Source organism: Ruditapes philippinarum, unplaced genomic scaffold, assembly GCF_026571515.1.
Source record: "Ruditapes philippinarum isolate M1 unplaced genomic scaffold, ASM2657151v2 ctg15323_1_1_1_1, whole genome shotgun sequence".
In the NCBI taxonomy this organism is placed as follows: domain Eukaryota; kingdom Metazoa; phylum Mollusca; class Bivalvia; order Venerida; family Veneridae; genus Ruditapes; species Ruditapes philippinarum.
In genome coordinates this window covers 1453-29432 of record NW_026863325.1, presented here as the reverse complement: position 1 = coordinate 29432, position 27980 = coordinate 1453, and the positions used below count along the sequence as shown (strand labels likewise).

The 27980-nt window shown below is 32.6% G+C and overlaps 3 protein-coding genes across 3 annotated transcripts; all 3 read left to right on the top strand.

Annotated features, from left to right (window-relative positions):
* The first annotated feature begins 976 nt into the window (after positions 1-976).
* On the top strand, positions 977-8538 carry LOC132721823 (protein PFC0760c-like). Its single transcript, XM_060706197.1, has 5 exons — positions 977-1300; positions 2182-2316; positions 3442-3524; positions 3938-4102; positions 4838-8538. The coding sequence occupies exons 1-4, from the start codon at positions 1141-1143 to the stop codon at positions 3998-4000; spliced, it is 441 nt and encodes a 146-aa protein (XP_060562180.1). The 5' UTR covers positions 977-1140; the 3' UTR covers positions 4001-4102; positions 4838-8538.
* Positions 8539-9051: 513 nt separating this feature from the next.
* On the top strand, positions 9052-20536 carry LOC132721822 (uncharacterized). The gene is made up of 5 exons (XM_060706196.1): positions 9052-10006; positions 11656-12652; positions 13088-13193; positions 13488-13688; positions 19238-20536. The coding sequence occupies exons 1-5, from the start codon at positions 9881-9883 to the stop codon at positions 20532-20534; spliced, it is 2727 nt and encodes a 908-aa protein (XP_060562179.1). The 5' UTR covers positions 9052-9880; the 3' UTR covers positions 20535-20536.
* Positions 20537-20617: 81 nt separating this feature from the next.
* LOC132721825 (uncharacterized) lies at positions 20618-21002 on the top strand (the record flags this gene model as incomplete). The annotated part of the gene is made up of 1 exon (XM_060706198.1): positions 20618-21002. A coding segment is annotated over exon 1 (385 nt), but the record flags the coding sequence as incomplete, so codon positions are not given.
* Between the last annotated feature and the right edge of the window lie 6978 nt (positions 21003-27980).

Below are 27980 nucleotides of genomic sequence, written 5' to 3'. Positions count from 1 at the left end.
CAATTACATTTTATGTGACAATGTTCATAACTCTTGAAGCAATATTTACAGATTTTTCTCTCTTTGAACTTAGGATTTTCTTTAAGAAATATAATAACTTCTTTACTTTTTAAGGTGTCTACTTCAAACTTCAAATATATATTTCTTATCATTACACAAATGTTGTGTGACAAGGTCCATAACTCTAGCATGACTATTTCAAGAATTATTCCCCTTGATCTTGGAATTTATGTTAACAAATGTTATTTTTTTACTATAACTTAAAACATAATTATACATATTGATTTTTCTTTCGTATTTTGTCCTCCTTACTGCGTCCAGTATTTTATTAGTCGAGCTTCGCTGTCTCCTGTGACAGCTCTTGTTAGTTTCACAATTAATATAAATGCAAGAGTTTATTTAACAGCTGAATATTTATAATAATAGTTATTGTATTATGTATTATGATCGTGCACACAGTACTTAGGCCATAGAAAAAAATATGTCTGATTCTCATCCCCGTCCGCCCCACTCAGTTAGATTCCTCTCTGATAGATACATTTTCCCTTCAGCGAACATGATGCATAAACAAAACCAATCATTTTTTTTTATTTTCAATGTAAATAAAGTCCATCTTATTTCAATAATAAAAGAAAAATAAAAAGTGCCCTGACCCGCTGGGATCTTATCCAAAATTCCATTGAGAATCTTAATGTTTATTTTCTTTGGCTACATCATACTGTGATCTGACATTGCACAAGATTTGTGAAAATTGTTCTTACACAAAAAATAATTATTCTAATATATTTAAAGAGTTCTCACTTGCTTGTGATTTATTACACACTGCTCTCAGTTGCAGGTGATTTAGTATGTACTGTCCTCAATTGGTTTTCAAGTGGACCATTTTTTTTTTAATAGCAAAAATATTTTTAACACCTGCATCATACATGTATTAGCATACTGTTTATTCACAGCGATTAGGCAGAGAATACTGTTTTCTTTATAGACTTTGTGTTTTGTTCATCATTTGGAAACTGGTTTCATATTATTGATAACTGGTCACTTTTTGAGCGAGCTATTGATACATTTTGAAATGAGATAGGATATATGACATTATAGCCTAATAATTATAGTAATTGTTGCCTGAATATTTCTTATAGCATGTTTTTGTTTGCTTGTATTGTAGATATTGGAGAATATGATGATATAAATGATGACATAAATAATGACATAAATAGTAGCAACATAGCTGATACCAATGAAGTGTCTACCAACAAACTTGATGAGGTTAAAACCCATGAAGCTATCAATGAATATGACGGTATTTGTCTTATTAGCATATATTCTGTTTTCTTACAGGGCCCATTATATTTAAACTAGTCAAAAACTACTAGACTTTTAGTTTCACAATTAATATAAATGCAAGAGTTTATTTAACAGCTGAATATTTATAATAATAGTTATTGTATTATGTATTATGATTGTGCTCACAGTACTTAGGCCATAGAAAAAAAATATGTCTGATTCTCATCCCCGTCCGCCCCACTCAGTTAGATTCCTCTCTGATAGATACATTTTCCCTTCAGCGAACATGATGCATAAACAAAACCAATCATTTTTTTTTATTTTCAATGTAAATAAAGTCCATCTTATTTCAATAATAAAAGAAAAATAAAAGTGCCCTGACTCGAGGGATCTTATCTAAAATTCCATTGAGAATCTAAATGTTTATCTTCTTTGGCTACATCATACTGTGGTCTGACATTGCACAAGATATGTGAAAATTGTTCTTACACAAAAAATAATTATTCCAATGTATTTAAAGAGTTCTCACTTGCTTGTGATTTATTACACACTGCTCTCAGTTGCAGGTGATTTAGTACGTACTGTCCTCAATTGGTTTTCAAGTGGAACATTTTTTTATTTTTAAAAGCAAAAAATATTTTTAACACCTGCATCATACATATATTAGCATACTGTTAATTCACAGCGATTAGGCAGAGAATACTGTTTTCTTTATAGACTTGTGTTTTGGTCATAATTTCGAAAACTGGTTTGCTATTATTGATAACTTGTTACTTTTTGAGAGAGCTATTGATACATTTTGAAATGATATAGGATATATGACATTATAGCCTTATAATTATAGTAATTGTTGCCTGAATATTTCTTATAGCATGTTTTTGTTTGCTTGTATTGTAGATATTGGAGAATATGATCATATAAATGATGACATAAATAATGACATAAATAGTAGCAACATAGCTGATACCAATGAAGTGTCTACCAACAAACTTGATGAGGTTAAAACCCATGAAGCTATCAATGAATATGACGGTATTTGTCTTATTAGCATATATTCTGTTTTCTTACAGGGCCCAATATTTAAACTAGTCGAAAACTACTAGACTTTTAGTTTCACAATTAATATAAATGCAAGAGTTTATTTAACAGCTGAATATTTATAATAATAGTTATTGTATTATGTATTATGATTGTGCTCACAGTACTTAGGCCTTAGAAAAAAAATATGTCTGATTCTCATCCCCGACCGCCCCACTCAGTTAGATTCCTCTCTGATAGATACATTTTCCCTTCAGCGGACATGATGCATAAATAAAACCAATCATTTTTTTTTATTTTCAATGTAAATAAAGTCCATCTTATTTCAATAATAAAAGAAAAATAAAAAGTGCCCTGACCCGCTTGGTTCTTATCCAAAATTCTATTGAGAATCTAAATGTTTATTTTCTTTGGCTACATCATACTGTGGTCTGACATCGACAAGATATGTGAAAATTGTTCTTACACAAAAAATAGTTATTCTAATGTATTTAAAGAGTTCTCACTTGCTTGTGATTTATTACACACTGCTCTCAGTTGCAGGTGATTTAGTATGTACTGTCCTCAATTCGTTTTCAAGTGGAATATTTATTTTTAATGGCAAGAAAACACCTGCATCTTACATGTATTAGCATACTGTTAATTCACAGCGATTAGGCAGAGAATACTGTTTTCTTTATAGACTTGATATAAATTTTCACTTGAGTTCCCATTTTGGTATGAAGAAGTAATGAAGTGACGTTTATACTATTTTATTTTTCTAAAATTAAAAGCTTTCTCAGAAGTGTCTGTATTTTAGAATTTTCTTCCGGACAGTTGGTCATGATACTTGTCTTTAATTAAAGTCATTTTTTGTCAAGTTATTAAGCTGAGGAATACTTAATTCTTCAGTGACAAAAGACTGCCTTAGTCTTGTGTCTAAAGCTTTTGTTGAGTTCTTCAAATGTTAAGAAATTAGAGGAATCAGTATGAAATATTTAATGACTTTGGTCAGGAATTGTGCAACGGTAAACTGTAGGTACATTACAATGAACTAAAGTAAACAAAGAACATGTCAAAAAGAAGATTTGGAAATCTACTTTATTTTGAATTTTGAAGAGTGTTACAAAATATTTTCAGGAGTGGAGATGATACAAGGTACAAATATTGAAAATTCCGGACCGAACAAGAAGATTGTTTTTTCTGGGGTTGAAATTAATCATGTAAGTTTGCAAACTTATTTAAGCTGCAGGATAATGATTAATGGGTTACATTGATATGAAGTGATTCATTAGGGAACTAGCATTATACCATGGCTAATGGACCATAAGTTAATGAAGTATATTTTAAGAGGATTACAGTGGAATCCGGCTTTTAATAATTAAGAGGGAGGTTCTTTAGATTGGTCTTATTACTTTATCAGTTATAAAATGTTGATAGATAATTTGTTTATTTTAAAATCTTCATGAAATAATAAATGCAATGGATTTTGTAGGTATTAAGTTGTTTTTCTGTCTGTAATAGTTTCTAAATTTTTTATTAGCAATGAAATTAAAATAAGTAAAAGAGATATTTGGGATCATTTGCATGTTTTCAAGTACTGACTGTCATTTTAAATGATTCAATTTCTATTTAGATGCTGAAGAGTCGAGTGATGAGAATTATGATGAAGAGTAGGATGCCAGTTATGATGAAATAGCTTCTGACTGATTCTGCCAAGTAGCAACAGAATCACCTGATTACTCCTCAAAAGATTCTGATTCTAAATATAAGGAACAGCAACATATGAAACGTTGCATTGGTAAGTTTGTAGTCTTGATCATTGATCACCTGATCAGAAAATGTAAATAATCAGAATAAGCTTTATGGAGGGTGGGGGGGGCTTCTTTCTTTCACTTTTTATTTTTGATTATTGAAGTCATATTTATCATTATCATCGCATAAAATTGTCGAAAAATGGGACATTCCCAGCCTACCGGGATGTTATGGTATGTATACAAGCCATATTGTTAAAGCATATATCTGGGAAACAATCACTATTATAAATTTGCGAGTCTTAAATTTGCATTTCAGATACTAAGAAAAAAATCAGAAAAATTGGCCTTATACTTGCTTAATTAAGATTTCATTACAAAAAAAGCATAAAGATTAAATTCTTACTTGCATAATTTCAGGCTGTATAACAGTCCAATTGTAATATGCAAACTGATAATATGTCTGTTACTTGACACAAAAGCTTGTAATATATTAAACACTTCTGTTTGACACATTTGCTTGCACATTCTCACAGACTCATTTGGTTGAAAGTGATTGTGCATTTCACGTGATTGTGCATTTCAAAAAATCTTTATTTTAAAAAAAACCCAAAAAACTCATGTCAATATTCTAAATGTGGTCTTATGTATATTTTTTATAGATGACTCAATCTGTTATTGTTTGAAGCTTAAATAGATAAACAGCTTACAGTCCCAATTATGTTGTTAAATGATGCTTTTGTTTGTTTAAAATTTAAATGCACAAACATATATCTTAATAGGTAAAACTTACCCCCCCCCCCAGAAAGGGATGAGAAAACCATGGACAGAGATTGAAAAAGAGGCTGTAAAGAAAGGATTACACAGATGCTTTTTTTTAGTCAAGTTACCATCAAAAAAGAGAGTGTGAAGATCTAATCAGTAAGGAACCATGTTTAGAATACAGATCATGGACAATGATAAAAGATTCTGTGAGAACATCATTTAAGCAGCACAAAAACGTCAAAATGAAAAGGAAAAAAAGAACATAAAATTGATAAACCAGTGAATATATTATTATGTCTGGATATCTACATTTTTTTAAGTATGCAGGAACTCAAATTTCTCTTGTCAAAATTGTCTCGATATCGCGTGGAACTTAATTTAAAATTTGCCTGATATTTTTGTGGTTTATTGTTTTGCCTCAACGGAGTAGTGGCAACATGTAGGGATCCCTTCTCCGGCATCTGCCACAAAACTTGTCTGGACTACTCCTCAGAAACTACTGGTGCAATTTCATGGAAACTTTACAGGAATGCTCAGTACTAAGTCTAGTGTTTTACAAAGAACAGTTCATCAAAATAAAATATCGTAAACACCGCTTATAACTAACAGCTCTAGACCTACAAAAAGTGTTTGTTTTTTAAGGAGTATGTAATAGATATTTATCTTCTGTTTTGTTATTTTAAGCTAGATTTTTTTTCCAAAGAAAAAAATATAGAGGAATTGCCACAGTCAGGTTCGCGTTCCCGTATCCTGTTGCTATTGTCATCCAAAAACTTTAACATTGATCATTATTTTTAGATCACCTGTCAAAAAGTGACAGGGTGAGCTTTTGTGATCACTTTTCGTCCAGCATCTGTCTGTCCGTCCGGCGTCCGTAAACTTTTACTTAAAATGACATCTCCTCATAAACCACTAAGCCAATTTCATCCAAACTTCATAGGAATGTTCCTTTGGTGGTCACCTTTAAATATTGTTCAAAGAATTAAATTCCATGCAGAACTCTGGTTGCAATGGCAACCCAAAGAAAAAACTTAAAATATCTTCTTTTAAATAACCCAAAGAGCTGGAGCTTAGATATTTGGCATGAAACATTTTCTAGTCAGTGTCTACTAAGTTTGTTCAAATAAAAGCCCTGGGGTCAAAATTGGCCCCGCCCCAGGGGTCATTGATTTTCACTATATGCATATAGTAAAAACTTTAAAAATCTTTTTTTAATTTAGATTCCAAAGAGCTACAGCTAAGATATTTAGCATGAAACATCTTCTAATGAATGTCTACCAAGTTTGTTCAGATAAGAGCCCTGGGGTCGAAATTGGCCCCGCCCCAGGGGTCATTGTTTCCCCTATATGTGTATAGTAAAAACATAAAATATCTTCTTTTAAAAAAAAACAAATAGCTAGAGCTTATATATTAAGCATAAACCATCTTCTAATGAATGTCTACAAAGTTTGTTCAAATAAAAGCCCTGGGGTCAAAATTGATTCTGCACTGGGGGTCATTGATTTTCCTTATATGCATATAGTAAAAACTTTAAAAACTTTTTTAATTTAGATTCCAAAGAGCTAGAGCTAAGATATTTAGCATGAAACATCTTCTAATGGATGTCTACCAAGTTTGTTCAAATAAGAGCCCTGGGGTTGAAATTGGCCCCGCCGGGGGGGGGGGTCATTGTTTTCCCTATATGTATATAGTAAAAACTTAAAAAATCTTCTTTTAAAAAACCCAAATCGCTAGAGCTTATATATTTAGCATGAAACATCTTCTTTTGGGTGTCTACCAAGTTTGTTCAAATAAAAGCCCTTGGGTTAAAATTGGCCAGGCCCGGGGGTCATTGTTTTTCATTACATTGTATAATTATGTGTGTAGTTTGTTCAAATATCAGCCTTGGGGTTTAAACTGGCCCCGCTCTGGGGGCCTGTATACAGGTGAACAACTTCAGGGCCATCATGGCCCATTTGTTTTATTACTTGGTGTATTGTCCTTATACTTGGGCACAAAAGTCATTTGGAAAAGACCATCAAGCAGACTAGACTAAACTTGGCATTGACTTTCAATTGAAAATGGAACTTTGCTTGTAATTAGCAATAAGTAGTTGTAACTTTGTTACTTATGAATGGATTGTCTTCATACTTAGACACAATCAACCTTTCAGCAAAAGAATTTGAGAAGACGAAGCTAAAGGTGACCTTGACTCTTAAATGGTCATGACATTTAGGGTACAAATATGTTATTTCACTTGATTTTTAGTTCAACTATTGGCAGAATATTCGAGCTATTGCAGTCACCCATTTTTCGGCGTCCCTGTGGTTAAGTTTTTGTGCTTTTTGGCTGATATCTCCCTAACTTTGGAAGGGAATGGATTGAAACTCTACACACTTCTTTTCTCTGATTATCTAAGATGATTTGCACAAGTCCAATAACTCTGATTTGCTATTTTGCATATTTATGCCCCTTTTTTGAGTTAGAAATATTTGGTTAAGTTTTAGCGTGTAAGCCGATATTTCCAAAACTAAGAAAGGGAATGGATTTAAACTCCACACGCTTCTTCCCTGTAATTATCTCACATTATTGGCACATTTCCCATAACTCTGATTTGGCTGAGGGACAATTTGAGCCGTGTCACGACAAAACCAACGTAATGCGTTTGCCACCAGCATGGATCCAGACCAGCCTGCACATCCGCACAGTCTGATCAGGATGCATGCTGTTTGCTATCAATTTCTCTAAATAGGGTTTGTAAGGGAACAGCATGGATCCTGATCAGTCTGCACGGATGAGTCCAAACTTTGGTGTTGAAGTAATTATTGTATTATGATCAAATGAGTTGATACCTGCCATATTGAAGCAGCATGTACTTTGATTTAACATAAACATTTGTAATGCGATTTCATCCTATTTTGGTCTGAAATTTCTGTGTGAAATCTTGATGGAATTTCGATCCACAGACATATATCAATAGAAGCAGTATATGTTTTAAAGTGTGCATTTGCTTTTTTTATTCCCCGCCAATGGAAACGAGAGGATATTGTTTTGGCATTGTCCGTCCGCCCTCTTTCCGCGCTAGCAATTATTGGCTGGAATTCAGCGAAACTTTATGGGAACCATCAATACCAAGAGATGCGCATATCTTTGCCTTGTTCCTGTCAGACCTTCCAACACAGAGTGATGGCCCTTGATTAGTATGCAGTATGTGTAAAAAGCAATAATCGTTACCGCGCTGTTTCTCTGCAACTACTGGCTGGAATTCAATTAAACTTTATAGGAACCATTAATACAAAAAGGCAATTTGCATCTCATTGGCATGCCCAGATAATACTATCTAACACTGAGTTATGGCCCCTGTTATTGCTCTGAATATTTATCATGTACAAAGAATATTACTGTTTACGCCATGATAAATATATAAAAATAAAGCCTTATGTCTCCAGTTATTGTGTTAGTAATAACCAGTACTCGACAGGGGGACAAATCAAGGAATTTGCTTGTATAGAAGTAAAATTCGAGGCTGAACAATCAACATTTGAGGAAACTTAAATGAAATGCTTAATGAAAACAATGCTAAATTAGTTTGCAAGTTTTGAAAGATAATAATATTATATTCATTTCAAGAGAAAAAAACTTTAATTATCTTGTTTACATGCCATGTTTTGTATATGAAACATTGAAGTGGATATAATGTAATCAAAACATTCAGAATACATCATATTGTTCAGCTGTTGTTTTCTTGTTGTTGTTTTTCCTTTACCATTTCATGCGTAAAAATCGAAGTTACTTGGTCTGTGTTATATGGAACAGAATTAGTGCATTTATTCCATCTTGCTTTATGATATTGGGACATTATGCTTGCTTCTATACTTCTTTATGACAATGAAAACCTGCGTTTTGCTGAATTTAATCATGCCTTATTATTACTGAATGCACTTTCATGTAATTGCAACCTTATGTGTTCCCTACTAAACCATCAAACATAGCATATTTTAATATGCTATATGTTTAATTGCATCTTTTATAAAGATCAACGTATTATGTTTGGTGTTTAAGATAACATTCTTTGCTTGTTCTTGATATATAACTAAATGTCACATGGTTAGTTTCTGTCAGTACCTTTAATTTGCCTTATATTGTCGACATTATGTCACAATAAATTATTAATTTTGATCAATAATTTGATGTGTCTTAGCATTCATATGCTTCAATATATTCACTGATTACAAATATAATGCAATATATCACACAGGCAAAAGTATCGGACCTGGGAAGAAAAAAATATGACCAGATTGATAAAAAAACCTGTGTTCATCTTAAAAGTGTCAAAAAAAACAAAAAAAAATGTAAATAATGACCCCCTTTAAAATATACTATAAGTTAAGAGAAGGCCGGAAACTCCAAATTCGAGCCTACGAGCAAGGGATTCATTTCCCGAGCCGTTGTGAAAACAATTGGCCAGACAATTAAAAACGACTTTTATCACTATTTCACGTTTGTATTAAGCTTCCAAATGAGACCGACCCCAAGTCTCTAGCCCTTCCCGTTCATGAAATATCTATCAGGAAACGAGCGAATTCGTGCTAAAACTCCTTGGTAGACATAATTGCGGCACAACAATTCGGAACGTAAACATAGACTAATGCATGTTTGTCAGGAAAGTTAGGGACAAAATCACTTAAATTCACTAAATTATACTACTAAATACATTAACTTGGACCACTCACAACCGTCAGTAGCATCTGGTATACGCGAGATTCGAGTTTCAAACCCTCCACGGTATTTTCGATTGCTTTCTACGCCATTGTTAGCGATACGATAATATCCGAGAAATCCCAAACATACGTCAATATTCGCATGTGATCAGCGTTTCCATTGGACAGCGCAAAAACTAATAACTTTTAAAATTATCATTTCTGGATATTTTATATAACCAAAAAAATATGTATTATTAATAAAAAACACAATAAATTTACTGATGAAAGAAAGTATACAGAAAAAACAAACTGCTGGTTTCCTGCACGTACTTAACAAAATATGGTGGGATCGAAAACCAGCCGAAGTCACGTGATATTATGTATCAAAAAAAAAAAGTAAACACATGTTTGTGGTGGACAATTTTGCTGTTTTATATCCATTTTTATGGTTTGTTAAAGCATGTGCATACTTTATGTGTTCAACATAAAGACGTCGTTTTAAAGGTAAGTGGTATAATCTTTAGATTGCGTTTGCTATTTCAGTATATCCTAGTTTTAGAGGAATTTGGAGGTTACGTACCATGGAGGAAACGTACCACTGCATAAATGTATCGATACCATTTCTGGAGGCATTGTTTTTCATGCTTTTTAACAGGCTCCGATAAAAGACCTCTTCTAATTGAGATTTACCTTAAAATCATGCAGTTTTCCCAAAAATCTGAACTTAAAAAAAGGTCTGCCTTTTTACTTCCCAACTTAGAAATTTTAGCAATAATTTTCCCAAAATCAAGAGGCTAAGGCATCTTCCCAATTGGCAATTATGTGTGAAAAATCACTGGGAGGTTATGTAAAACTTATATAGAAATAGTTAATAAAGGGATAATTAATGAATTATTCTTTAATTTTGTGCATTAATCAATCTAATGATTTTTTATGATCATCAGACAAAAGATAATTATTTTCAGTGAAACATTTTAATTATATAATAATTAACTTAATATTTATGGTGGTGAAGGATTCTTACACTTCCATTTTTGTATGAAATTCAATATAGTATAGGTATAATAGTATATTAATAGTATATGTGTGGCACACTTTTGTTCTATACAAGTCATCTTCATAATAAGGAAAAACATATCTTTAACTTTCCTTTACTAAAAAATAACCAAGAAAATGATGATATTTTGATAGCTGGTAGCATTTGATTTCAGAAAATAGTACCGTTTCATACGGCATATAGCCAAGAAAAAATGGCAGCTCCCATGTTGAAACACTTCTACTTCTAGCAGTCTTCTGAAGTGTTTTTGGTTATTTTGCACTATAATTGGTAGGTTTTATTTGCTGAAATGGAAATACTTAATACTTTCTGTCTTATAGATATTTTATCTGATGGAATTTAAAGGAATAATAGTATTTTAGGGGGAAATACTTGGCTTCTTAACAGCAACTGACTTATAAATATCAGCTTGAAGACAGAAAGCTGTCCCTATAGATAGCTTTTGCTATGTACCACGGATGCATATTTAACATTGCATTGAAATTCTCAATTGTTGGAATTTGATTTCCCCTTTCTGATTTATTGCGCTATATTTTCCACTTCAGAAAGCCACAGGTTGTTTTGAAAATTTCAAAAAAATCACTGTAAACTTCAAAATATATCCAAAATACATGTATCCAAAAAAGTTACATAACCTCCTGGTATGTTTCCTCTATTGTCTGTAACCTCCAGTAATTGTTTTAGAATATCCCGGAACAACCGTTAAGCTGTTTTTTAGGCAAAAATAATGAAAGGAGACTGCTCTTAATGTGTACAAAAATGGGAATCTGGGTAAGCTCAGACTTAAAATGTACTCAGCCCAACAAAAACATGTAGGTTGTTTCTTTATCATGATAATCTTAATTTAAAGCTTTTGACAATTACAAATAATTTAAGTGAAAATGGAAAAGGACATTGATTTTTTCAAATGTGTATCGATTATTGATTGACAGAAAATTATCAATGATACATCAATATTATCTCTATCGATGACAGCTGTACTAAAATTTCATTATTAGAACTAGCTTACAAATGGTTTAGTAAATAGGTAGTCACAATTAACAGTAACCATAGTCTTTAAACCTCCATGATAAACTACTTTAATTCTTTTTTTAAGGTTGGAATAACCAGTATGAATTCCAGACAGAAAGAAGTGTTGGATTTAGCTTTGGCCGGGCACAATCTTGTAATAACTGGCCAGGCCGGAACTGGAAAATCCTTTATAGTTGGCGAATTAGTGAAGAACTTGAGAGCTAGTGGAAGGACAGTCCAGCTGACATGCACAACTGGTATAGCTTGTTTAAATTACAGTCATGACCTTGATGCTCAGACCATTCACAGATGGTCTGGAATAGATGATGGTAGATATACTTCAAAAGAGATAGTCAGTGTAATAAAAAACTCACCAAAGAGTGCTCTAAATCTTCAGAGAATAAAGCAAACAGAGGTTCTTGTAATTGATGAGATATCAATGCTTAGCAAAAGTATGTTTGAACAAGTGGCAGAAATATGTTCCATTAGAAACCCTGACTTTTTGTTTGGAGGGATGCAGGTTATTGTTGCTGGTGACTTTTATCAGCTACCCCCTGTACCAAATAGGTTATACAATGACAATGGGGAAATGTGTTTTGAAAGTGCAATATTTAAAAAAGTCCTCAAACACAAAGTAACTCTTGAAGAAATTGTAAGACAGAGAGACACAACTTTATGCAATGTGATAAAAGAGGTATCAGTGGGTAATGTTGATGATGAAGTTGAATCGTATATGCAAAATTTAAGTAGGCCTCTGTCTGATAACACCAATGAGCCGGTCATGTTATTTGCCAATAATCGATTGGCTGATGTCCTAAACAGAAAGAGAATCACAAATCACATTGGAGAACTATATGAATTTGTAGCCAAAGATGAGGGGAAAAAGTCACTGCTAGAACAGTTTACAGCTCCAAAGGTTCTTTGGCTGAAAATTGGTGCACCAGTGCTTTTACTAAGGAATTTATCACAGAAACTAGTAAATGGTCTCAGAGGGATTGTTGTGAAAGTGGAAGCTGATGGTCCAGTTGTGTACTTCAAACAAATAAACATAACAACTAAAGTGAAGAAGATGACTTTTTCTGGTGAGTTCTGTTGCACTATTTATTAAATGATATAGATGCTGTGCAGGTATCTGGCACAATTCATGTTAACATATTCTAGAGGAACACATTTTAAAAAAAATTAAAACATATTTTTGATGTATTTTTAAAATGATTTTTTTGAAATTGGTAAAATGATATACAACCATATAAATAAGCTATATATGAAGACTATATTGGAATACCAGACTTTTACTTTTTTTATGAAATAAAGTCATCCATTTGGATGGTTCACATTCTTGTTAGGGAAAAATTATGTTATTATGTTACAGTTGTTCACATAATACATCTTTTATGTGTCTGTTGAATTATGCTGAATTGTTTTCCAATTTTAATTAAATAAATTAATGTTGGTATGTTCAAAAGCAAGGTATTTTAATTGGTTTCTGACTGTATCTAGTTATAATTATATTTCAGTCTTTAGTCCATCACTGAACAAGAACATATGTACAAGAGAACAAGTTCCACTCCGGCTTGCCTATGCTCTCACCATTCACAAGTCACAGGGAATGACATTAGACAGGTAATAAAATGAGGTAGCTTAAGTGTCTACATTTGCCAAATTTATAAGAAAATTGTCACCATAGCTTGGATAATAATATATTTTAGGTTCTCTAAATCTATAAATATTAAGATTTGCAATGAAAATCATGCAAGTTTATCTCAAAAATAAGGAAACGGAAACAATTTTTATTGAAATCATATGTTAAAGCTTCACATTTAGAATAAATATTATTGCTTTATCATAAATAAATCTAACATGTGACTTCAGACTGAAATCAATAAAAATACTTATGAAAAAATGTATTTTTTTCAGTGTTGTGGTTGATTGCAGAGAAATATTCAAAGCTGGACAACTAGGCGTTGCAATAGGGAGAGTCAGGAGTGAATCTGGTCTAAGGGTCATAAACTTTCACCCCAGAGTGTGCATGCCACATGCAGAAAATGTTAGACACTTTCAGACGGTTCAGACTGTGAAACCTGAAGATGACATGAGGTGTTGCAGAAACAATATAAGGTTATTATAAACATTTACCATTCCATAATCAATACATTAAATAATTATTTAAGATTATAAAACAGCAACATTTATTTCCCTATTAAAGAAATAACATCTAAGGGGAGTGGTGACCTAGTGGTTAAGGTGTCTGCCTCTTAACCCAGGAATCATAGGGTCGAGCCATAATGTTTCTTCATGACACGAGTACTGGTTGGTTCCAGGAATCAGATTTGAAAGTGATTAATATAAGTTGCAAGAACTTGTTTTCGCAATCAAGTGTAGATAAATTTGTTTAAACCAAATAACACCTACAGTGTGTGCTATTATGCAAAACACCGTTTCTACATCATTATTTTTACATTATTAGGTCAAACATTTTAGCGGTTTGCTGAAAAAGTAATCTTTGAAAAAAATGTAGATAATTATCATTGAAAAAGTGATATGAATCTTTTAGTGATTTTCTTTTTAGTATAATCTTTGTTTACAGTTCAAATGCATATTATTATATAGCTTGAGCTGCACCCTTGTTATATGCCCTATGTCAAGTAACTGGACTCAAGTTATAATTCTAAAAACATTGTCAGTTTGAAAAGAGGTATTTTTATTAACATTTTATTACAAACATAATATCATATATATAATATATCATATATTTATATCCACAATAAGGATGTTGATTGATATATATTTTTTTATCCTGATATTAAAAGAATAATATCATCAATCTACTGGTATTTGACTTAAAGCATAAATAATTTGGAAATCATCAAGATTTGAATTATGTAAAATATTTGATAGCATTAAAATCTTAGTTTTAAATGTTGGAAATAAGAACATGATGAAAGCTTTAGTTTTAAATGTTGGAAATAAGAACATGATGAAAGCTACAAGAAGAATAAGTAGCTGAATTATTCTGATACAATGTTTCAAAATATTGAATGCATGTTTCACACATGTATAATCACCAATTTGATTTCTTCAAAGCATCAACTATTTGGAACAGGCAACAGCTAATCTGTAAAGCAGTAATAATTGCTTTCAAAGTTTTTTCTTTTTTCCAATACAATACAGTTGTTGAAGGTCCAATACTAAAAATTTAAATATATTTTAAAAAGCACAGAAACTATTTCATTTCTTTAAAAACAGTATTTGTACAATTATTTTTTTATAAATATTGTAGAAAGTTCAAAAGACATGGGGGTCATTCTGTCAATGCATTGAAATTTTAACACAATACACATACATTTCTTCTAGTACCAAAGCCGTTCAATAAATTTTGACTTGCCAATCTTCATTTTTTAGTGTCTAACATATGTTTATGTACTGGCTATGAAAAACATGCCACTTCACTTTTCCAGTAATGGACCTTTAATAGTAGATCTATGATTTTCAACAAACCTTAACAGTGTTTATAATCTTATTGGTTTGCATTTTATACTTCTTGCAGAACTGTCATCAGATATAGTTCTTTTTTTACCAACACTCTTTTGATAGAGTTTATAAGAATGAGCAGGTCCGTCCTTTGAAGATTTTCCAGCATTGGCTTTATTTGAGATAATATCCTGTCCTAAAATTATAGCGTTTATATTTCTTCGATACTGTAGTGCTGTTGGGTTAGTGTTTGCCCCATTGTAAGTTGCTCGGTGTTGGCAGAAATGATTTTCAATTACATCTGAATTGATTAGTGCAGGTGTTACAAAAGCAGTTTTACTGTTTGATAACACTAGATGACATAGTTCACAAAAGCCAAGCAAACATGCTTGAACATCCTCATGACACTGATATGACATAATTCTTTTAGATTTTTCCTTACTTGAAATGTCTTCTAACTGTGTACTATTTAACCACTTATTAAACCAGTCATTTATTTCCATCAATTCAGATATTCTCTCATCATTTACATTTTTAATTGGGCGCATGTCTTTGAAAATTATTATCATTCTTCCAGTTTTCTGAAGTAATTCTATTGGTCCTGCCAATACAGTTTTGTTTGTTAATGATGCTTGGTACTGTGACATAAGATCTAACATGTCAACATTTAAGACTTCCTCAGCCAAGTGGTTGCGCATTTTTGTCTGCTGATTAGGATACAGATGATCATTTTTCAATTTTCTGTGCAGTTGTAAAGCATTCTTTTGGTCCCATTCAAAAGCATCAATCCACATCTGCCATTGAACTATTTTATTGCCTGGTAGAACTATATTTCTAGTGCAATGTGCATTTGTGCCACTTTTCATTAAATTATTTCTAATTTTTTTTATGCAATGACAGATGTCCATGGTGAAAATAACTGGGTTAGAGGGGTTTGATGGATTTTTTGCCACAAATGATGATAATGTTTTTCCCAGATTAAGATGTAAGAAGCTCCTATTGCTTTGTGCCCCATCCATACATGTAAATGATACAGTAAAACCATACAACTGTAATTTGTCAACAGCTCTCCAAAAAAGATTGTGAAGATCATAGGATTGCACATTTGTTGTAATGAAATGTGCAATAGGAAAGCGAAAACCTGACAATCCAACAAACATAAATTGTAAGGCATGAGTGCCCAGTTCTTTATCAGCTTTCCCTCTTCTCAAAATGCTATACATATTGCCCTCATGTCCTACATCCTCAAAGCCTATCAGTTCTATTACATCGCCACATTTCGTTTCCTGTATGTCTTGCTGTATGGACATTTCATCCAAAATCAACCCACCTGTCCACCCTTCTGGTGGAATTTCCAGCCGTCTTGCCTCGTGAAACATCCACCTGATGAGCAGGAAAAAATAAATGTAAACAATGTATTCAACAAATGCTTTGTTTTATGTAAAATTAAAAATACTGCACTCTAAATGAATAACTGACAGTATTTAAAAAAATTCATTTTCAAGAAAATAAAAAACATAAATTTATCAGGGCCATTAAAGTATGATAGGAGACAAATTTTCTAAAAAAAGAAAGAGTTTTTCTGCCTATATTTTTAAATCATACACAATAAAATAATACTAATACTTACAAATTGAATACATTGATTTTACCAAAATTGAATAAAATTTGGAGTGCAGTCACTTTAATATAATTATCCTGTTATGACTTTGTCTAAGACATTCAGTGTTTCATTAATAATAAATGTTTGGGTCATTAATGCTAGGTAACAAATAATAGTCATGTTTAACAATTTGTTTTCTAATCATTCATCATCAAAATGCTGTTTTTAATTACATATAACTGAATCATAAATCAAGGATTAATTCCTTGCATCTTTATTTTGCATGAGGTCATATAAAATATTTTTGATAAAGAGTGACCAGAAATAATGTTTGTTATTGAAAAAAGAACTTTTTTAAAATACTTTTTTTAAACAGTTAATTCATTTACATGTATTTAAAAGGTTAATGTGGTAGTAAGGCTGAACATTAAGTACATTGCACTTGAACTTAAGTTTTCAATAGCTTTAATTCACAAATTATATACTACATTTTGATGCCTGGTGACAGACCCCATGTCATTTGTACCTGACAATGCAATTCTTTGAGAACAATAATACATAGGTTCATATATTCATATTTTTAAATAGGTTTATTTTACCCTTACTCCATAGAAGGCGTGTGCAGTCTTATCAGGATCTTCACTGTGGTTTTTCAATCAGAAATTCTTTTAAGAACATAAAAGCAATCAGTGAAGATCTTGATAAGACTGCATATGAGTAAAAACATGTGGGAAATGATTATTTTATACTTGTCTTGGAAAAAAAAAACAGTTAGCACAACCTTACTTTGGCTTAATAATTAGTTACTTAATTGGAAATATAAAAAAACTGGAATAATAGAAATAAGTGTTTGGTTACCTGAAAACCTCATCTTGAAATCCAGCTTTATGTTTTATGGTGCTCTTGTACAGGATGAGAATCTTAGGAGACGGGAGTTCAAGGAGCTTACTGGCTCTTAGATGATTGTAACCTGCTGGACTTCTTGTATAAAGTTGCAAGCATGAATTTATGATTTCTTTACTCCATCGTCGACCTCTTGGATCCCTTGCATCATTTTTAGACTGACAAATTAAAAGCTCCAGCATGTTATTAGAGGCATTTGGAATTAACTTTCGAAATTCTTCTTTCAAATTATCATCACTCAATTTACATGTATAACTGGATGCTTTACTATCTGCATTTTGGTTTTCTTTATTGTTGGTTTTATCATGAAAAGTCATATGTTTACAGATGTGACAGGTTTTTATTAAAGAATTGAAATTTAAAATTTTCTGACAGTTTACAGATCTTACAATTCGTGATTCTACATCTTTGTTACAGTCTTTTAATATTTCTACAGTGTGATATCTGGAGCATACAACTGAAACCGACACCACTACCCCTTGGCATATTTGCATGCTCTTCACTATCCTGCATATCGTTTCAATGTTATCTTTACTGTACTTATTACTTATGTGATGGCTATTCAGGTCCAATTCTTTTCCTCCAATATTTACTTCAAAGGTACCATCATATTTTAATGTTAGCAACTTCATAACTGAATGTCCATTCACACAAAACTCAGTTTTACATGATAATGTTAGGCTTTCCTTAGTTATTTCCTTATCAGAGAAAAAGTCTGGAATCAAGTCTGAAATTTCTTGCATATTCACACAGTTACTATCAGTGTTGATAGGACCAAGAGGCAGCAGTTCAATTCCATAGTAAACATGGATAAATCCATCTCCCTGTCTCATTGTTTTGCGCTTGGCATTTGAGAATATTTTCATGACATAGTAAGATAGTTCTCGTTGAGTCACATCTGGTTTCAGAAAGTTGTCTGTGCACTCCAGTATGTATGTAGCAAACAGTTTCTTACATTCAATAAAACTTGAATCATTTTCTTTTACACGGGTAAATAACCTGCAATGTAAGAACAATTCTTTAAATTATTTATTATGGAAATTAGTGTAAACAACCTTTTAACCATTTATCCCATGATATTATAGACATTTACATCTTTCATCATTTGTATATTTAAATGTTTATAATACCAATGATGAAAGTGGAAATGTCTATGATAGATAACAGTATTAGGTTTTATTAGATCATTTTAACAAAGAGAATGGATTTAAAGTACCTCAAAACATGAAGTCACTTTTACTCTTACACTGCTAAATGTACATAATGAACTTGTCCATCCTTCAATTTGGACAGTGTCATTAACAGTTTAAACGGGTGTTTATCAAAATGATACTGACTGAAAACTGCAGACTATAATCAGATTGCACAAATGTGCAGGCTGATCTTGGTCTGCATTTTATTGTGCTTTCCTTATAACGGATGAAATACATGTACCTTTAGACATCTTTTTCAGTTATGTGGTTTTTCGGAATATTTTCATAATGCTAAGTTCATCTAATACTAACATGCTTGGAATATATACAACCAAACCTGTGCTGAAGACCAATGATTTAACCCTCACCCAATAGATATGTGTTTTAAAGCATATGTGACAATTGCAGATCCAGATCAGCCTGCAAGTCTGTGCTAATTGTTTGACATTCTGATATTTATTTCATCTTATATTAACATTTGTGACTTATCTTTTTAGGCTGGAAGAAGAAGTTCTGCAGGAATTGATAATAGATGATGCATTAGATTTTGAGACAAATGAACTGTATGATGAGGACTTTGACACAGAGTTTGATATTCTTATTAAACAGAGGGATCTGGATGAAGAAGGAACACTGACCATAATTCCGGATGATTTTAACTTGGACCTAATGATACAGAGTCTCAAGCATGATGACCCCATAACACCAGTGATGGTTAAAGTAAATGAATTGTGTTGTTGTGTTAACCCTTTGAAACTGAGAGAGTTCTGTGCATACGAGTTCAATTTTTTTGGTGAAACTATTGCAGAAATCGATTCTTCACAGGATGTACCTGTTAAACCAGAGATACTCACACAATTTACTGAGAAAACTTACAAACACCAAATAGATGATGACTTTAAACTGAGAACAATGATCTTGTTTGATACAACATGTTTAAGCCAAGAAAGCACACACATAACATTCAATATCAGCAACTATGTCAAAGAACACGTGTTAAAGCAGAAAACATCTAAATATTTATCAAGTGTAGAACAGCAACAGAGGTCGTTAACAGATGCATCCAGATCAAGGTTACGGTATGTAGGTGGATACTGCATTAATAAACTGAAAAGGCATTATATTAAAAAAATGCATTCTACAATGTATGATTTGAAAAAAGAAGAAGAGTATGAGAAATGCTTAGTTGCTGTTGAACTCCTGCAAAGTGTTCGTGAAGAAGAGGAGTACTTGAAATCAAGCACAGATGATATTCAGTCTTTGCAAGATGTTATAAAAAAGCAAAATGTTGGAAGAGGGCTGACACACATCACTGACAGTTTATATTCCTTCTTTTGCAAATTGTGTGAAAAGACATTAAAGCTCCTTGTTAAGGAAACTCTTAACAAAGTCGGGGAAAATCTGTTTCAGTATTGTATAACTGAGATTCAGAGTGATGAGGAACTGGAGACTACATTCAGTAATTGTTGTTCTACTAAAGTGATTATTGGTGAACAATTACTGATACAGGAATTATTTCATGAAATCTGCAAAAGATTCCTGCATGTGATGTTCTCACAGTTTAGAAAGGACATGTTACAGTCCTACAAAGTTGGAAAGACAATGGAGCATCGGAAACAAGTACTTATAAAAAAAAAGAAAAAAGAAACAGTCATGAAATCTATTTCTTATGAAACCATTGTTCAGGACAAAACAGATGGGAAAGAAATGTCCCATTCACTGATGCGAGGTTTGCTCCTCAATAATAGTGAATTTCTCTCACTAATGAATAAAAGTCAGCTAATAAAATTGTAGCATACAGTGTGATACTTAAAGGTAAAAAACTAAAGTCTGATTTGATAGAAGGACTATCTAAAGCAATTACAGAGCATATCTCCATGCCCAACCCTAATGCTTTACAGTCTATTGAAAAAGAATTAGTTCATGATGTGCATTCTACACCACCAGGCACATCAACTGGGGCTGCCAATCAAAGTACACCAGTGACAATTGTGGAACCAGCACCTAGCACCTCTGGTCTTGAGCTTGCTTCTACTACACATGAAACTGAAAATGTTCTAGTGACAGCGCAGTCTGTCGAGGTTGAAGAAATGGATGAGGAATCTGAGGAAAGGTGTTTAGTGTGCAATAAAACAGAAGGAAAGACATGGATATTTTGTGATTCCTGTCAAAAGTGGCTTCACAGAAATTGTGCTGGACTGAGAAGTAAAGCCAAATGGAATAAATACCAGAAATCTGGAGTACAATATTTTTGTGAAAACTGTAAATAATGTACAAAATATTTTTTAGCTCACTTTTTGTGTCGTCTTGAAAAAGGCAACATATACATGTTACTTTTGTCGGTGGCATTATTGAGAACTTAAGCTTGTCCGGAGCATTACTCAGTCACTTTAAGTTGGATTTACTCCAAACTTGGTATGCATACATGTACCTTTTATTAACCAGAAGTACAATGCACAAAAACCGTTACTCTGCACTTCTTTATTTTTAAGTTATTGCCCTTTGTTAATTTTTCATACTTTATTTTTGCCTTGGCTATTTCTCGTAAACTGTAAAAGCTATGGATTTGAAACTTCAAAGGATTATAGATCTCATTAAGGTTAAGTGCAGTGCACAATAACTGTTACTCCTCACTTTTTATTTTTTTAGTTATTGCCCCCTGTTAATATTCATAGGATTATAGATCTCATTAAGGTACATAGGATTATTAGATCTCATTAAGGTAAAGTGCAGTGCAAAATAACCGTTACTCCGCACTTTTTTATTTTTTTTAGTTATTGCCCCCCTGTTAATATTCAGACTTTATTTTGTCTGGGCCATTTCTCATAAACTATAAAAGCTTTGGACTTGAAACTTCATAGGATGATAGATCTCATTGAGAGCAAGAACGGTACTATTTACTTCCTGATTTAAAGTTATTGCCCTTTGTCAATTATAATACTTTATTTTTGTCCAGGCCAACTCTCCTACATGTTAAAAGCTATTGACTTGATACTTCATAGGATGATAAATCTCATTGAGAAGGATTGATATGCACAATAACTGTACTCTGCAAATCATGATTTTGAGTTATTCCCATTTGTTAATTTTCTTACTTAAAAGGCTAAGCCTTGCCCACAGCATAACTTGATCACTGTTATGTTTGATTGACTCCCATTTTGGTATGTAAGCTTTTTTTCATTGACCAGAAGTGCAGTGTTTAAGAATCCATCACAGAGTCCTCCATTTGATTTGTCAGTGTAAAACTTTTCCATGGTATTTTTATTTTTGATAATATAACAGCGTAACATTGTGACAACTGTGCTGTTCACAATGCGCCACATTCGACTCTCGGAGTTTTAGTTGTACTTTACAGAGATGATTTACTCCTTATTACATATTGACTGCAATAAGCTTAAACAAATGTCATTCTGTTTCTGACAAAAAAAAAAGAAAAAAAAACTATGAAAAGAATACTCCAACAAAAGATGAGCTTTGAAAAAAACAATTTAGCTCCAATAAAAGAAGAGTATTTATTATTTTAAAAAATATCAAAAAAAGAGCTTTTCCAGGCTCAAAAAAAAAAAAAGAAAAAAGAAAAAAAAAAAAAAAAGTATTAACTGCGCCATTGCGGGTCTCAAGCCCTGGAATTAATTCTACCATAACTGACAGAATTATAAGCAGGAGAGATGCTTTTTGCCTTTTTTTCTATTTTCATAAATACCTCTTTTTGTGTTAGTAATATGTAAATCATTAATTAAATATTTTTTAAGATTTCTAAAGATTGAATTTCTTGACATATTTGGCTCATCTGGAGGTATGCAGCTTTAATATGCCTTTGTTGTGATCATTGTGGAAGAGCTTTTTTTTACATGACAGAAATATTGCTTCATTGTTTCATGATAGAACTTTAGAAAGAATGTCTTTCTATATCTGTGTCAGTTTCATAAGTATAATAAACGTAGCTTCAGACTTGTCAATATTTATGTGAAGGCTATATATATATATATATATAGGAAGTCATGTTATAAATATTAATTAGTACACATGTGTTGTTTTCAATGATCATCAGCAATTTAGTGCAATAAACCACCAAAACTGGACAACCACCAAACCCAGATGGCCCAGAAAATGCCTGATATATCTACTTTATTGGTTCAGTGGCTATTGATCTATCAGTCACTTCATTATCAACAATTGATTTTATTTCATCTCTCATAAATGATAATATTTTAATGTCTCTTTCAAGAACGTTAACGTTGAAAATTTGGACATCAAGAGTGCAATAACTGACCTCTTACACTAGCTATAATCAATTTCAGAGTAAACAATAGAATATCCAAAGCTTCAGCATTTGTTGCTGAATAATTGTTTATCATGTTAAAAAATAAAACACTCAAGCTTTTATTGAATTAATTAAATCGATGTCATGTACATATCTGTCCATTACTTGTGGTACTGTAGTGCTGACAATTTCCTCAGATGTGTCAACATAATTAGAAATAATAAAACTATTTTGTACATAAATGTTGTAAGTTAGGAAAAGAACCTAGCTGTACAGTGTCAAATTTTCAGATCTCGAGCTTTAAAATTATGAAATCTGTATGGAAAAATGTTCAAAAACTGTCCGGTTGATGGTCCCTGAGCAGTACTTGTCAAAGCACATTGATCCTAATCACGTTCACATACACCCCAATGCTTTGGTAAAGAGTATAAGTATTGAAACTAGGAATTGGGATGAATTAGTATATATATATGAGCCGCGTCACGACAAAACCAACATAATGGGTTTTGCTACTAGCATGGATCCAGACCAGCATGCGTATCCGCGCAGTCTGATCAGGATCCATGCTGTTGGCTTACAAACCCTATAACAAGTAGAGAAACTGATTGCGAACAGCATGGATCCTGATCAGACTGCGCGGATGCGCAGGCTGGTCTGGATCCATGCTGGTCGCAAACCCACTATGTTGGTTTTGTCGTGACACAGCTCATATCATGTTAAAAACAAAGGAGCTAGTGGCATTGATATGACCTAGAATGTGTTAAACCTTGTGATTTATGCACTTAAACATCAATATATTAAAAAAAAATTTACTGTTATATTATTATAGACTAATATTACAGTAACAAAAAACAATTTTTTTTTTTTAACTAGATCTAATATAACAATAACAAAAATTTTTTTTTTTAATTTTTATTTTTTTAACATATTTAGAGAATAAATAACAAGGTCAAGCACATTTTAGGTCAAATCAATGCCACTAGCACCTTTGGTTAAAAAGTGTCCATGGATAAGGCATAACTTCATAATTTTTTTTATCTAGTACAATGATTTTGTGCCTAAAAAATTTCCCGGACTTTTTTTAATATGAATATTGTCTGCTTCCAGCTGATTGTCACTACGAAGTTTTGATTTCTAGATAGAAAAACAAGTATATATTCATTGTTAATAACCTTACCAGGTTACTACAGCCATTGTTATAATGTATTTTGATGTTTTTTCTGAATCGTTCTAATAAATTAGATCCGGTTGAATTAACCGCAAAATTTGTTTACAATTTTGGTTCTCATCGTGCGAAAAGCTGAATGTCAAGTTAATACTTACGAGCAAGGAACCAGGCATCATTGTGCGAAACGGTGCGAAACTTTTCAGTGTCGTTGCCATTGGCCAATCAGATGAATCGTTACAAAATATCGAACAGCTGATTATAAATGGCGTAGAAAGCAATCGAAAATACCGTGGAGGGTTTGAAACTCGAATCTCGCGTATACCAGATGCTACTGACGGTTGTGAGTGGTCCAAGTTAATGTATTTAGTAGTATAATTTAGTGAATTTAAGTGATTTTGTCCCTAACTTTCCTGACAAACATGCATTAGTCTATGTTTACGTTCCGAATTGTTGTGCCGCAATTATGTCTACCAAGGAGTTTTAGCACGAATTCGCTCGTTTCCTGATAGATATTTCATGAACGGGAAGGGCTAGAGACTTGGGGTCGGTCTCATTTGGAAGCTTAATACAAACGTGAAATAGTGATAAAAGTCGTTTTTAATTGTCTGGCCAATTGTTTTCACAACGGCTCGGGAAATGAATCCCTTGCTCGTAGGCTCGAATTTGGAGTTTCCGGCCTTCTCTTAACTTATAGTATATTTTAAAGGGGGTCATTATTTACATTTTTTTTTGTTTTTTTTGACACTTTTAAGATGAACACAGGTTTTTTTATCAATCTGGTCATATTTTTTTCTTCCCAGGTCCGATACTTTTGCCTGTGATATATCACTGCGCATCGACAACGAAGATGACAACGATAGCGATATTATAGTCGCATGTGACAGTACGCACTAAGCAGTTGGCAGTAAGCATAATGCGAGTTGCAATAATTTGTGTTCGTATTATGACAGCAGGTGTCGCTTTATCGGTACATCCCGTTATTTTCAGGATGATCCCGTATTTTGGCACGTGGAGTAAAACAAATTTACGCCCCTTTTATACAGGGGCGTATACAGAACAGTGTTAGTTGGAGACTAACCACAGGCAAAAGTATCGGACCTGGGAAGAAAAAAATATGACCAGATTGATAAAAAAACCTGTGTTCATCTTAAAAGTGTCAAAAAAAACAAAAAAAAATGTAAATAATGACCCCCTTTAAAATATACTATAAGTTAAGAGAAGGCCGGAAACTCCAAATTCGAGCCTACGAGCAAGGGATTCATTTCCCGAGCCGTTGTGAAAACAATTGGCCAGACAATTAAAAACGACTTTTATCACTATTTCACGTTTGTATTAAGCTTCCAAATGAGACCGACCCCAAGTCTCTAGCCCTTCCCGTTCATGAAATATCTATCAGGAAACGAGCGAATTCGTGCTAAAACTCCTTGGTAGACATAATTGCGGCACAACAATTCGGAACGTAAACATAGACTAATGCATGTTTGTCAGGAAAGTTAGGGACAAAATCACTTAAATTCACTAAATAATACTACTAAATACATTAACTGGGACCACTCACAACCGTCAGTAGCATCTGGTATACGCGAGATTCGACTTTCAACCCATCCACGGTCTTTTCGATTGCTTTCTACGCCATTTATAATCAGCCGTTCGATATTTGTAACGATTCATCTGATTGGCCAATGGCAACGACACTGAAAAGTTTCGCACCGTTTCGCACAATGATGCCTGGTTCCTTGCTCGTAAGTTTTAATTTGACATTCAGCTTTTCGCACGATGAGAACCAAAATTGTAAACAAATTTTGCGGTTAATTCAACCGGGTCAAAATTTAATAGAACGATTCAGAAAAACATCAAAATACATTATAACAATGGCTGTAGTAACCTGGTAAGGTTATTAACAATGAATATATACTTGTTTTTCTATCTAGAAATCAAAACTTCGTAGTGACAATCAGCTGGAAGCAGACAATATTCATATTAAAAAAAGTCCGGGAAATTTTTTAGGCACAAAATCATTGTACTAGATAAAAAAAATTATGAAGTTATGCCTTATCCATGGACACTTTTTAACCAAAGGTGCTAGTGGCATTGATTTGACCTAAAATGTGTTTGACCTTGTTATTTATTCTCTTAATATGTTAAAAAATAAAAATTAAAAAAAATTTTTTTTTGTTATTGTTATATTAGATCTAGTTAAAAAAAGAAAAAAAAAGTTTTTTGTTACTGTAATATTAGTCTATAATAATAATAATAACAACAGTAAAAAAATATTTTTTTTTTAATATATTGATGTTTAAGTGCATAAATCACAAGGTTTAACACATTCTAGGTCATATCAATGCCACTAGCACCTTTGTTTAAACATGATATGAGCCATGTCACGACAAAACCAACATAGTGGGTTTGCGACCAGCATGGATCCAGACCAGCCTGCACATCCGCACAGTCTGATCAGGATCCATGCTGCTCCCCATCAGTTTCTCTACTTGTTATAGGGTTTGTAAGCCAACAGCATGGATCCTGATCAGACTGCGCGGATGCGCAGGCTGGTCTGGATCCATGCTGGTCGCAAATGCATTATGTTGCTTTTGTCGTGACGCGGCTCATATATACTAATTCATCCCAATTCCTAGTTTCAATACTTATACTCTTTACCAAAGCATTGGGGTGTATGTGAACGTGATTAGGATCAATGTGCTTTGACAAGTACTGCTCAGGGACCATCAACCGGACAGTTTTTGAACATTTTTCCATACAGATTTCATAATTTTAAAGCTCGAGATCTGAAAATTTGACACTGTACAGCTAGGTTCTTTTCCTAACTTACAACATTTATGTACAAAATAGTTTTATTATTTCTAATTATGTTGACACATCTGAGGAAATTGTCAGCACTACAGTACCACAAGTAATGGACAGATATGTACATGACATCGATTTAATTAATTCAATAAAAGCTTGAGTGTTTTATTTTTTAACATGATAAACAATTATTCAGCAACAAATGCTGAAGCTTTGGATATTCTATTGTTTACTCTGAAATTGATTATAGCTAGTGTAAGAGGTCAGTTATTGCACTCTTGATGTCCAAATTTTCAACGTTAACGTTCTTGAAAGAGACATTAAAATATTATCATTTATGAGAGATGAAATAAAATCAATTGTTGATAATGAAGTGACTGATAGATCAATAGCCACTGAACCAATAAAGTAGATATATCAGGCATTTTCTGGGCCATCTGGGTTTGGTGGTTGTCCAGTTTTGGTGGTTTATTGCACTAAATTGCTGATGATCATTGAAAACAACACATGTGTACTAATTAATATTTATAACATGACTTCCTATATATATATATATATATAGCCTTCACATAAATATTGACAAGTCTGAAGCTACGTTTATTATACTTATGAAACTGACACAGATATAGAAAGACATTCTTTCTAAAGTTCTATCATGAAACAATGAAGCAATATTTCTGTCATGTAAAAAAAAAGCTCTTCCACAATGATCACAACAAAGGCATATTAAAGCTGCATACCTCCAGATGAGCCAAATATGTCAAGAAATTCAATCTTTAGAAATCTTAAAAAATATTTAATTAATGATTTACATATTACTAAACACAAAAAGAGGTATTTATGAAAATAGAAAAAAAAGGCAAAAAGCATCTCTCCTGCTTATAATTCTGTCAGTTATGGTAGAATTAATTCCAGGGCTTGAGACCCGCAATGGCGCAGTTAATACTTTTTTTTTTTTTTTCTTTTTTCTTTTTTTTTTTTTGAGCCTGGAAAAGCTCTTTTT